Source organism: Synchiropus splendidus, chromosome 4, assembly GCF_027744825.2.
Source record: "Synchiropus splendidus isolate RoL2022-P1 chromosome 4, RoL_Sspl_1.0, whole genome shotgun sequence".
NCBI lineage: Eukaryota > Metazoa > Chordata > Actinopteri > Syngnathiformes > Callionymidae > Synchiropus > Synchiropus splendidus.
In genome coordinates, this window is record NC_071337.1 from 28,735,642 (window position 1) to 28,749,360 (window position 13,719).

Here is a 13,719-nt window from a genome sequence, read left to right on the forward strand (position 1 = left end):
GGGGAGCCCACCAACTAGGAAAGTTTGTTTTGGAAAAAAGTGCTGACAAAAAATATAAATAAAATAAAATAAAATAAAATAACAAGGCTGTTCACGATTATTATTATGTTTATGTTATGTTGTAGCATGCAGAAGATTCTGCACTGCAGTGTTAAAGAACAGCCTCAAGTCAGAACTAACGTGAAATAATGATACATTTTAGACAATGCATTAAAGTAAAGAATGAATTTGCCATTTTTATTATTTATCACTTTATAATTAGTTTATTTTGCTAACACGAGGTTTCGGTTTATTTATTTTATTTATGTTGATATTTTTATTTCCTTAGCGCGCATTTAGCTTGTCCATGGTGACATTGTATGGGAAAGAAAATAAAGTTAGATCAATTATATCAATTTATTCATGTTGGGAAATTGTGCCGACCTGAAGAAAGTGCATTGGTGTAAAAGTAAAGTAAAAGAATGTTTGTCTGGCACAAACTTAAAACTTCATCAATAAGCACGTGACGGAAGTCGCGCGTGAAGAACAAACGGACGGACGTGAGTAGTGCTGATTGACAGCGCGTGTTTGAAAGGCTTTCCACATGAGTGCATTAAGGTCTTCATCTCAACTGTGATAGTCTGAGTCGAGTTGCCTCCCTCAACAACAGAAGTGTTGTGCCGATGTTTGCACACGGTGCTGAAGATCACAAGGCTCCGCTACTGTGGGGATGGTCGCTTGTCTGGAGTGACTCCACTGACTCCAGTCAAGACCTCGAGAAAACGTTGACGGACTCGCTATGTTCAAGAAGAAGGATCCAGAGAGAACTCGCCTGGTGACCGAATCCAGAGCCGGATATGTCATCACTGGAAGGTAATGTTTTATTTTTAAAGTTCAGACTCGGTGTGAAATTAAAATTATTTACGGCCAAGTTCAAGCGATTTTCTGCGCACATTAATTGATGGATTCGCTAAAAAGCCAGCGTGTTTGACATCAAGCTTTTGCTAAGTGAGCTCCGTGTGCTGGTGGTCGTGTGGAAGCTCTGTGCCCCAGTTTCTTCAGTTTTCCACACGGGGCCAACCTGAGACGCGAAGTGTGCAAAACCTGGTGATCTGGTCAACTGATTGCTGACTCAGTGGTTCTCACCTCTTCATTTGAACGTTGACCAAAGTAGGATTAAAATATGAGTCCTGACATCAGAAAAAAAAGGAGTTATATCTTAAATGTGACGATACATTGTGATTTTAACTCTTACTCTTATATACCTGCAGACGATTTTTACTGTTTTTCTTTTAGAAAACTGTTAAGATAAGGTGTTTAGGAACAGTCATCCTTATCACGTTAGACTACTGAACCTTTCAAATGAGCTCTTCTGAAGTGGTCTAGCTTTCTGACCCTCTACTACCTTCCATTGGCATGCTGTGACTTGATTTAAATGCAAGACCGACATGAGCACTGTGATGAGAAAGAAAAAGAAACAGTTCAATCTTAGACATGAACAAGAGACAGACACTTTTATATAGGTATTTGGCAAACATGGGATGCCACAATTGTGTTTAATTTTCTTTCATAAAAAAACAAACTGAAACTTTTTTTTAAACTTTTAACTGACTTTATACAGTCCCATGTTAATAAATTCATTTAGAGATACACAGCGCTGCAGCTGGTGTGGAGGGGCCATGTTTACCTTCATGTGTGGAGTTTGTATGTCTGTCCCTCGTGCTTGCGTTGGCTTCCTCTGGGTTTCTTCTCAGCATCTGCAAGCATTCATTTCATGACTGTAAATTGTCCATAGGTGTGACTGTGAGTGTGGTTGCCTGTGCATACTGTATGTTTGCTGTGATAGACAGGTGACCCATCCAGCATGATGAAGATAATGGGTGGATGAAAAGAATACTAGAGGAGTGAAGTTGCTTTGATTTTTTAGTTGACGTCATTTAACAGTCTATGATAAATTCCTGGCGTTCCTGAACACATCTTCTCTAATTCAGCCTCCTTACATGATAAACACACTCGAGTAAGACATTAAACCTTTGTTAGTTTCATGCATTTTTACAAAACGGAGTGGCTGAACTTGAAGTTGAGTTTTGTGGTCCTTGCAGGTGTATGAATGATCCAAGTCAGTGTGCGTCCAAATTAACAAGATGTGTTTTCACTTCTGACTGTTAGCCTGGCGGGTCGCATCGTTTCGAACAGTGAGGGCAACATCATGCACTGTCATGACAACAGCCGAGCGCAGGAAGATCGGGAGCGAGAGAAGAAGGTTGCCAGTAAGCGACTGTATGTCGTCTCATTCATCTGCCTGCTTTTTATGACGGGTGAAATTGTGGGTGAGTCTTTCTTTTTTTTCAACATTTAATTTACATTTTCACATAATTTCCGTTTCCCGTCTACATTCGCGAACAGATCAGTTTTGATGATATTAAGTTCGCCTTAAATAAGAGGAAGTTTCAGGCCTCACTAAAATGAAATGTGCCTCAAGTTGTGGGGTGAAGAATTCACTGTTGCCGTCGCTTCTCTTTATGCAAGCTGACCGGTCCTTTTATTCCCAGGGGGTTATTTTGCCGGCAGTCTTGCAGTAATGACTGACGCCGCTCACCTCCTGGTTGACCTCACAAGCTTCATCATCAGCCTCTTATCCCTCTGGCTCTCCTCCAGACCAGCCACCCACAAGCTCAGCTACGGGTGGCATCGTGCAGGTGAAGCGTAGCACCGTGTATAAATGTTTTGACTGTGCAGGAGCTCCAGTCAAGATGTCCTTTTTTCCCTGGATGTCTTTCCAGAGATTTTGGGAGCGCTGCTGTCAGTCTGCACCATCTGGCTGGTGACTGGTATTCTGGTCTACCTGGCGGTGGAGCGTCTCATCAGCAACGACTACACCATCGATGGCACAGTCATGCTGATAACCTCCGGCTGTGCGGTTCTGGCAAACATTGTGTGAGTCAAACACGTTGTGTTTTTGCATGTGCATGTTTGTTTATTGAATGTCATTGCGATGTTCATCACCAGGATGGCTCTGACCCTGCACCAGTCTGGCCACGGTCACAGTCATGGAGGACTCTCACATGGCCACAGTCATGAGAAGGACACACGAAACTCCCACGTCTCTCCTCAGTCAGTTTCCAATATGGACTGTTTGGATGTGGAAGTACCTGGATATGAGGCTAGTAAGTTTGATCATGTGACAAATGTGGGTCGAGGTCATGCCAGATGTTGACCTCTAACACATGCAAAATGCACACATGCTGCGTTAAAAACATGATTCACAGTCATTTCCAAAATCAAGCCAGGTGCCCACATACACCATTTAAATATCCTATTGTGTGTTTTTGACACAACCCTGACTTGATAAATGATCTAAAAACCCTTTTTTCTGTGTTAGCAGTCAAGATGATTCAGTTTTCCAATGTTGGGATGTTGTATGCCTTTAAACACAGTCACATGAAATTCTGAATACACCTGGCTTTATGTTGCTGTTGAACTTAAATGTTTATATATCTGTTTACACATAGTACATGTGTTCAGTGTATTCTTTATATTTCAGACAAAGGGATTTCAGTGATGATCGTTTTAGCTTTGTGGTATAATGAGTCTGAATCGCAAAGAATATTTTTTATAGAGTATCAGGTGCATAATGTGTTTCTGTGAAGAAAAAAGTGAAGCAAAATCATTCTTTGTCACATAGGGCAACACTGTCAATAGCTGTGTTTTTGGTGCCAGTTTTTTCGTACATGAAATGTGTTTTATGGCAAATCATGATAAATCCCTTCCATTGAAGGGTGGTAGATCTCTCTTGTATAGACTGGCATCAACAATTTTATGTTTGTTTGTGTGTTTTTGAAACTAGAATTGAAACTACAAGATTCACTTGTGGCCTGTGAATCATATTACAAGTCCATGCAGGGTTTCTGTCAGGATTTTTGTGGCTGAGCCTCCACCCTTACCCGGAAAAAAAAAACAAAAACAAAAACATGAAATACTGCCAATCAAGACGCGATAGAGAAGCATTGAAGCAGAGGGAAAAGTTTTGACATTTATTAAATTGGTGACAATAAAAATGCTGGTTTTCAATCATGAGAAACAGACTTCTGCCCAGTCTGCAGCCGTCCTCACACGGTCCGTCTCTTCATATGTCCAGCTTGAGTTCCATGAGCAACAGATTCCTTCTGGATTTCTTTCTGTGAAAAAACCATCAATGTTTTTGTCCACCTCCATGATGTGTAATGTGTTATGCATTTGTTTCGATGTGTCCACTTCGTAAGAGATATTAGAGATTATTTTGATAGTGCACTGGTCCCCAACTACCTTGACAATGAATCCATCAGTCAGCACATGAAGTGCACAGGCTGACAAACACACAACATGATTCTAGTGTTGGGTGATTCTAAAACAAAAATAGAATGTAAATAAGACTTGTATGGTGTCAATTTTATTGCTCAAAATGTGTCCTTTGAGAGGATGATGTTGCCGCAACTACTTGACTAATGAACGCCTCTGCGGCTAGTTTAGTAGTTGATGTCAGTCGACTTGCAGCCGTAGTTATGAGGGATGATTTGTTCCTGTCTGGTCTGAAGTGCTGACTAGAGTATGTCTCGGTTATCGAATCATTTATAAGTAGGTGTTTATATGTGACTCCACCATTGGTTTGTCAGTGGCAGTCTGGATTAACAAATCCCACAAGTTAAAAGCAGTTTGGTGGCTAATCTTGAATTCAAGATAATGAATAAAGTGATTTATGAACTCTTAATTCTATTTCAGGGCGAAAAGCTCAACAGGCCAATGCCAGTGTTCGGGCAGCGTTTGTCCATGTGGTGGGAGACCTGCTGCAGAGCATCAGTGTGCTGATCAGTGCCATCATCATCTTCTTCAAGGTGAGCAGCCGTGAACACACTGGCTGTTGTTGAAGTTCACCTTTCTGTCAGGATGACTGCATATAAATTGTTGTCATGTCATCTCTTTCAGCCTGAATACAAGATGGCTGACCCCATCTGTACCTTCCTGTTCTCCGTGCTGGTCTTATGCACCACCTTCACCGTGCTGAGAGACATCCTGGTCGTTCTGATGGAAGGTGAGTCCCTCTAGCCCTCGCTAAGCTCAGGTAGTGCTCAAGCAAGGGAAATGTTAAGATACCATGACTTAACATGACTTGACATAAGCCACACAGTAAGTAGAGGAGGGCTGTTGTTAATGGCATCTCTCTTGGCGTTCCAACTCACAGGTGCTCCAGCAGGGGTGAGCTACAGTGAGGTCCGGGACGGACTATTAGCAGTGAAGGGAGTGACAGCGATCCACAACCTTCACATTTGGGCCCTCACTGTGAACCAAGCAGTGCTATCTGCACACGTGGCCATCGGTGAGTACTCGGAACTAAAATGTTGAAATAAACATTATTAATGTAATTGTCACGTATGGGGAAGTGACCACACACGCACAGGTTTGTCGCACCATCTTTGCAGGGTCCACTCATTGCCATAACTCTTTCCCCAGCATCTCACCCTAAACCTAACCATCCAAAACACATGGCTAGCCTTAACCAGGACTCTGAACCAAACTGAAACAATTATAATGACCTACTTATTTAGAGGTCTTTATCCTCAAAAGGGCCCCACAAGGAGGTGTTTTTCCTGAAATTGGACCTCACTAACATAGATATGCTGAAACACAGAGTCAAAGAGAGAGCACCTCTTGTTCTCGCACACTCTACCTGGACAGGCCCAATAAACTTTTGACTTTGTTTGAAATCCATATCTCAAGTCTATTTGCCTCGGGTCTAGACAAAGGGTTGAAAGAGGTCACATTTCTGCCTCAAAGTATAACATCACAATCACGCTCAAAGAAGACAGAGTCCGACCTGTTATCCATCGACATGTCAGTGCCCATCGTCTAACAGCTGACAAATGATGTTTATGTTTGATCTTGTCCAATGGGACTGGAACAAACTAACATAAAACTGCGGGAGCATGATTTACTCAGTGTCAGTGATAACTTCTGGTGTCCACAGATGACACCGTGGATGCCCAGACGGTTCTACGAGAGATGACGCAAGCCTGTTTCTCGTCTTACAACTTCCATTCGGTCACGATTCAAATGGAGCGGCAAGCTGACCTCAAGCCTGGATGTACTCTCTGTGAGGATCCCAAAGTTTAGGCCACACCATCATTCATCTGATCAGGAGAAAGAGCAGCAGCTCTCCTGGCCGCACCTTTTTATAGTTGGGTTTGATAGACAAGAGGGTTAATGTAGTCTAGAGACTTTATATCTGTGTTTTAGTGTGTGCTGTTGTTTCCAGTTTTTCTCTGCATCAACCAGTATTTTTGAGTAGAACTAAACCTGATCAACTCTTGAATGTAAATAAATAAATAAATAAAGGTGCTTCAAACACCTGAGTAAATTTACTTGAGTGCCCACACACGTGCAACACCTGACTCCCATGTTTTAGTGATGCATTTTATTCTCACTTCAACTCGTTGAATAACTGTTGGTTAAATACTTGTATGTTTCAATAAAGTGAACAAATGTCAAACAACTAATTGCTTGTTTTCATTGCTGTCTGTGTCATGTAGGAGACCCCGTATTGTCGCTGGTTATGTTGCAGTACTTCATATAAGGTGACATAAATGCCATCCACCCATTGCTCCTCCACGCATCTGAGGTCGTGGGGCAGCAGCTGGGGGAAAGAGGCCCAGACTTCCCTTTCCCCTGAAACCTCCTCTGGCTTTACTATGGGGAAACTGTAGTGTATCCAAGCCACTCTAATTGGGGAATGTAGGGGAGTAGCTGTTGTACTCTCTGTCCCCAGATGACTAAGCTTCTTCACCCTGTCGACAATTATGCTCTTCATTATTAAAAAAAACAAAGCGGTGCAGCTCTGTGTTTCTTGAATGCTCTTCAATGGGATGCATTTCATATTTTGAATCTGGATCTGCAAGTAAAAAGAACATTGAATTGAATTACACAAATTTTTGAACAGTCAAGGTTGTAATTTGATTGTGAACCTGGTGACTTCTACTATGAAGCAGCTGCGCTGGGAACCAGAATTGTGTTCTGGTTGTGGACTGAAGAAGTGTAACAGACGAATAAAGACTTGGGGGTATTATTACACTAAATGTGCTCCAGATAAAAGACAAATTGAAACCCAGCCTGAAACTTTAAACTTGAATGAGGAATGTAAATGAAGTAATGAGGAGACTAATCTGGTTTTTCAGCTGCATTCGTGCCTGAAGGGGAAAGTCTTTTGCTTTTACAAGAAAATAATAACGCTGGGTCTGTGGAAAAGATTCAACACAGCGGAACACACGCTGAAGAAGCAGCCGGCTGTCTGGTTTAAAGCCGTTCATGAATTTAAATCAATTCTATTAAGCACTCAAATGACGGTGAAAATGTCTAGTGGATGGCAAAATCGGTAGACTGCACTGATCGGGATCAGGATCATTGAGCAAATGTACAGTATATTATTTGTAAACACAAAACTTTGAAAATCAAAAGTAAAATGGTTAAAAGAAATGAAGACTATAACATTTACAAGTTAAGAAATCAATCCGTAAAATTGTGCTTTGTGAAATAGTGAAAATATTCATGTTTAATAAGTAAAAAAAGATGTAATCTAAAATAAGGCGCACGATGGCGACGTGCCACTTCAGACAGAAAGTGCACTGCGCTTCTGTCTTTTACCGTACTGTTAGAAATACACCTTGAATACCTCAATAATAATCAAGCTCAGTGACTCCATTAATACACCTGAATTCGCATATATCTGTATACATACATTGTTATAAAGGGCAGATGAACGTCATATCTCGTCAAAGTCCAAAGAACCTGTCAAAGGAACCTGACTATTCAGCTGCGTATCTACTCCAGGAGTTACAGCCCTTTAAAGTCTCGCGTGAGTTCCAAAACTCGCGGTTCCTGGAGCAGATCAGGGGACTTGACATGTCATCAAAACAGACAATATATCATCCCGCAGGTACAAATGCGTTGCCAGACGGGCTGCCGCGTGTGTTTTCTAGGACGTAGTCGTGCTTGTCCACACCTTTTGTTCAGGTTCAACTTGATTAAACAGAAATAAGCTCAACAATGCCGAAAAGTGTCCTCTGCTGTTTGCCTGCGAGCTGAAGTGACAAACTGTTTGCACTGCATTGTTATGAAAGTGACTTTTTCGCCGCTTTAGATGTTTGGCTTTCCTATTTCCATCGTGAGAAATCTTTTTAAACTGGGGGATTTGAGTTATCTCAAGCGTAAATCGTTAACAAAAGTGACTGTTTTAGCTATAATATGTTGGATTAAACCTAGCTAATGTTCTGCTCTCTTTACAGTGTCGAATGGAAAAGGAAAAAAAGTAAAATTTTAAAATATTTCTCCTTCCTCTTCTGTCTTCATGAAGGCATGTGAGGCATGTTGTGTAGCAAAGGTCCTGTCTCATAATCCCCTACCTACATCATCTTCACCTGAGGTCTCCATGACCACCCCGACCATGGCATTTGGAGGCCAACCTCCTCCACAGCTGCAGCCACAACCACCTCAGCAGGTACAGGCAGCGCGGGATGTCAACACTGCCACGCTCTGTCGTATTGGCCAGGAGGCGGTCCAAGACATCGTCCTGAGGACGATGGAGATCTTCCAGCTGCTGAGAAACATGCAGGTGTGTCAACACCCCTTTCTGGTACCTGTTGTGGTGTGACCGTTCATCATTCATTTTCAGTGGTCTTGTTGATATTGTGGTGAAAGATTTTTCACTCACAAACGCTTTTGATTTGTGTTCACAAATGTTGCTGTCGCCCATCTGTCTGTCGACCATTGAAACATGGTATTGAGTCTAATAATCACAGTAAGTTGCGCTACATGTAAAGAACTCCTTTGACTTTGAACTGCTTTATAGTCGCATTAAAATGTGGCCAAGTAGAATAGTTGTTAGAGACAGCGCTCAATATACTCATATAGTCATGGTGGAAATTGTTATTTTGGCTTGTAACGTAATGAAGACATTTTCATGGTAAGTGGGCACGCTAGGCAATGAAGGTTGACTTGTATATTGTATTTGAGTCTTGACTTGAGCACTTAAGTCTAAATAATATTCTAATTTCTCTATCTTTCTAAAAACATTAACTTAGAACACTTACATGGAAATGAAGAAAATTAGATATTGCCTTGATGTAAATACACTCCCCTTAAATGCAGAAAAAAATGAATTCATGATCTTTTGAAATCAAAGTTTGAACGGTAATTTGTCCCTCACAGTGAATGGAAAGAGATTAGATGGAGTATCTGAGAGAGGTTTGGACATAAGGTCCCCCGCAAGGATAGTGTGCTGTCAGGAATTGGTCCCCACAACAAGCCCACACACACACACACAGGTTTGTCGCGCCATGTTTTCGGGGGACTCTCGATTGACATAATACTTTCCCTGGTTTATCATCCTCTATTCCTTTCTGAAATGTGGAGGGAGGTTTGTTTTGACCTGAGCTGGGGCAAGCAATTAGGGTTGAATCAGGGATGACATTTAGATGAGATCAGTCCCACAGTTGACGTCTTCCCTTCGCTTTTTTTGTGCAGTATTGTCAGGGATTGGGACACCAGTAAATCTCATCTGCATTCCACACTCACCTGTGGTCAGGAGGTTTGTGCAGTGACCAATATTACGCACAGTATCCAAGCGGAGTATGAAGCAGCCAAAATGAGTTAGCTTTCGACCATGGCCGCTGAATAGGCAGCCTGAAGCCCACATCCAGCCCACCGAGACTTTTCATGTGGCCCGCGATACATTACCTCAATCACATAGCGTTTTCAGTCTCCACAGTTAAGCACTTGGCTGGAAGTGAAGTAGTTCTTAAGACATGCAATTTTTAAAATTTGTTTCCAAGTGCACCTGTGATCCAAATCCTGTGGAGGTAGGTCAAACATCATTTTGGTCACACTGTTCAGGTGCACACTCACTTAATTTATATTATATATATTTTTATTTATTACTTGAAATACTGGTGTAATAGAACTTGTTGTTATTTATTTACTTTTGTGTTCATTTGAAACACTGCTATGAAACTAACAATGAGACAGAACTTAAATATTGTGCATGATGGCACAGTGCATGTCCTCCCTTTTGGTCTTTACATCTTTTGCACTGTGGCTCGCACCATCACGGTGCACAGCGTTGGTTTGAATATTGGGTGAGGAACGATTAATTTTGTCGCCTAGTTTTCATTATATATATATATATATATGTGTGTGTGTGTGTATGTATAAACATGCACCCATTGTGGCCCTTTTTTGGACAGTTTTCTCTTTCGGCCTGACCAGGTTTGAATACAAATTCCGAGTCTGCCCTGTCGGAAACTGAGACAGGACTGAGTAAAATTGTAAATTGAAATTCACTTGATTCCTCCAATGAATCATTGATGGTACGAGTATCTTTAACTTTTAACTTTAACACTTTCCTCTGCATCGCCATCATGTCCTGCGGTCGATGTCGGTGAACTTGATCTTGGGTGTGTTACAACTGCCCAGAGGCAGTCTGTCTTAGTGGTGCAATGATGAAGTAAGATACCATCAGGCATATGTTTGTAAATCACTGCTTGTATGTGTAGTAATATAGAGTCTGTGTTGCTCTACACCCTGTCTGTCCCACCTCTCTTTATGTCTGCAATGTTTGTGCCCTGAATGCAGGAGGCTTGTATCTTGTCATGCTGTGTGTCAATAATCGGACACTTCTGCCCCAGGGACTCGTCGATCATCCACATGAAAAACGTGTCTTGTTTTTAACACCTGCTATGGCTAAGGAGAAGTGGTGTCGCTTCTGCCTGTCAAAACCAATTAACAGTGGGAGGCTTGTGTTTACATGTTTCTCTGCGTCAACAAGTCGTGAACATGAGAAGTGAAGATAGCTTCACGCATCAGTCCTCGGTGTAAATAAAGAGTGTCTCCTCCTGTCTCTTCCAACAGGCCAGTTAAAGAACTGCAGTATTGCTTTTGGCAGGGAACTGGGATCAATGGCTTTCTTTCCATTAGGACTTGTAAACATCGTCTTAGCTAACGAAATATCTCTGCTGCTTTACAGCTGCCAAATGGAGTTACATACCACCCAAACACTCATCAAGACAGGCTGGGAAAACTTCAGGAGCATCTGAAGATGCTCTCTATGCTGTTCCGCAAGCTGCGGCTCGTCTACGATAAATGCACAGAAAACTGCTCTGGCTTGGATCCTATTCTACCTGAGGTGAGCAAAAGGATGGATTCAATTGAATCTGTTTACTGAAGGTAAAATTCCCAGTAGTATGACTGACGTCATGCAGTCGAGCAGGGGTCCCGAGCTCGATTGAACCAACGGAAGCAAAGTCTTGGTGGTGCTGAGCCAAAGACTGAGGGAGGTCAGGTCTCCTTGTGGTTTTTTGTCGCATGCCATTGGGATTTTTTTTCTTTCTTCCGCATATAATTAAAGACGCTTGAATAGTAAGCATTGATGTAGTTATCTGTTTGCATTCTAACTTGAGTTCATGTAAATCTACTTGGGTCCACTTGTAGATCTGCAGAATAGGCCCCTCTAATGGAAGACCACCAGCACCATGTGATTGGATTAGATTAAATGTTGGCAATCAAGAACATGGTAAATGGTACTATTCCATGGTTGTCACACTGGGATCAAGTGTCAGGTATGCAGTGACACGTAAATCAAACCGTGAGCCTCTCAGTCACAGGTTGGCCATGCTGATCTGAGCTGATCTGAGTGAGCCGGCCTCAAATACCACCTGCTACACGATAACAGGTCACCCCAAAAACATGTGCATCACGCTTGTGGTGTGACAAAGCCACCTCAAGACAGACATGTGCTGCAGGACTGAAAGGTTGTTCTTCTGTGTGGATGCTATCTAAGCTGTGTTTTGACTGACCAGGTGGTTTCACACTCTAAATTTAAGTATTTTCTTTCTAGAAAAAAGCACATTGGATTAGGTTGCTATAGTCACCGGGACAGCACCTATGGAAGGGTGGACCCATCAGTAGTAATGTCAGCTATATTCCCCAAACTTGCTACAAAAACCGAAACACAGAAAGAACTATTACATCAATCTGGGGTGCTGATTTTTATTCACTTTTCATGTCAGTGGTTGTTCAAAAATTCATATTCAACGGAGGAAGGGGAGGAATCAGAGTTGTGCCTATGGTGCCTATTATACAGCAAATACGGTTGCAAATCAAGACATTGCAATCGCATTAATATAGCACTTAACGCTTCACATAGTAATAACACAGCAATGGAAATATTTATTTATCACTGACATAACTTAAAACGTTTTGTTGTCACGCTTTGCCACGCTCATCAATGACATACAGGCTTCTAACTGCCTGTGATAATTATTCATATTCTTTCATAAAAAAAGGTGCATTTAAGTCACATGCATGTTAACTTTGTAAGAGAGTGCAGAACAAGTGGACTGCTGAAAAATAAAACAAAGCTTGCCATCGTCCACATGTGAACTGCAAGCGTATCAAACGAGGGTGCAGAGAAACGACTTGAGGGTACATGGTTTTGCCATTACGACAATGAGCTTGCCAAGACAATATATGAGTCAGTTTTGTTTTTAGGTCTGCATAAGCTGCTCTAAATGGCGAGCAATGCTTATGGTCAGTTGAAAGTGGTACGGAACACTGTAGTCCTCCTTGAACCGGCGATTTGGTGCACTTAAATGAAAGCTGTTACAGTAAAAAAGGCATTTTGATGGAGTGTTAGAGAGTTAGGTTTAACTGAAGAAAGAACATTTTACTGTGGGGGCCCTTTTAACAAGATAACATTTGCAGGTACATCATCACTGTGCCCCTTTCTTATGTGTGTGTTAAACCAAAACACACATGCACCTACTGTTCCCCAGTCCCACCGCATCCACTCCCTTGAAGGTCTTTCAGAAGATTTGTTGGGTCATTCTGGCCTATGGAGTGAATCCGTCTGACTGTCTACGTTCTTGTCTTATGCATATAAGACAAGAACGTAGACAGCTGTGACCAGTGAACCAAACTGATGACTGTGATGGATCAAATGTGTTGATTAAGCGAGTCTTTTTCGAGCGGCATGCAGCGCGATGCCTAGGCTACCACTGTTTGATTGGATTTATGACTGCAGCAGTCCCTTCCCTGTTTCTATAGATCGGCTCAGAGCTAATCTCTCTCTGCAGATGCCGACTGAGAATAGAAGAGCTGGTGGGAGACTGGGATTAAATTGGAACAAATGTGTGCGATGGCTGCCACAACACTTCAAAACTTTGAGTCATTTACTTTCTCTGATGATCGTAAGAAATATACTTGTTTACTCGACTTGAAGTCCAGAAGAATAACTCTGATAGTCTGTCTGTAGTACTTCAGTTTCAGTCCTTGTGATTGTCTCCCGCGTTCTCTGCCCTCTGAAGCCGTAACTCATTTATTCATCACTTTCCAGTCCAGGGCTGATCCATGCACCCTGTTTATCTGTTGATCTTGGCCTCGACATGCATGCCATTTATCATCCTGAGGAATTTAGGTGCTTGTCTGACAGTCTGAGTGCTATTGGCTCTCCGCGCAGGAAGTGGAATCAATGACTCAGTCTTCGTGACCTCATTGCAGTCTAATTAGCAACAGACCCGTGCGATGAACAGCTGGACCCGATGCACACCTCAGCGTTTTCCTCCATATCCATCCAGCTGTTGTCTCATTTCTGCTGCCTCAGTTTTTAACCTTTGTCATGCCACAAAATGTGGACGTTATCGTTTGCTTACATTTAGTCTC

General features: G+C 42.1%; 2 protein-coding genes across 6 annotated transcripts in view; both read left to right on the forward strand.

Moving 5' to 3' along the window:
* Positions 1-571: 571 nt before the first annotated feature.
* On the forward strand, positions 572-6,491 carry LOC128757522 (proton-coupled zinc antiporter SLC30A8-like). The gene is made up of 9 exons (XM_053862874.1): positions 572-852; positions 2,149-2,309; positions 2,532-2,678; positions 2,763-2,916; positions 2,989-3,146; positions 4,738-4,850; positions 4,942-5,047; positions 5,198-5,332; positions 5,981-6,491. Exons 1-9 carry the CDS (start codon positions 779-781, stop codon positions 6,124-6,126), a joined length of 1,194 nt encoding a protein of 397 aa, XP_053718849.1. The 5' UTR covers positions 572-778; the 3' UTR covers positions 6,127-6,491.
* Positions 6,492-7,880: 1,389 nt separating this feature from the next.
* The window catches only part of med30 (mediator complex subunit 30), a 34,956-nt gene continuing 29,117 nt past the window's right edge, over positions 7,881-13,719 (forward strand). For 3 of the 5 annotated variants that reach the window (XM_053863253.1, XM_053863250.1, XM_053863252.1), the window contains exons 1-3: positions 7,893-7,942; positions 8,292-8,617; positions 11,027-11,185. In XM_053863253.1, the coding sequence (XP_053719228.1) occupies positions 8,354-8,617; positions 11,027-11,185 (423 nt within the window). In that variant the 5' untranslated portion in view covers positions 7,893-7,942; positions 8,292-8,353. Of the gene's footprint in view, positions 7,943-8,291; positions 8,618-11,026; positions 11,186-13,719 lie in introns of all 5 variants that reach the window. The other 2 variants (XM_053863251.1, XM_053863254.1) reach the window with 2 other exon arrangements.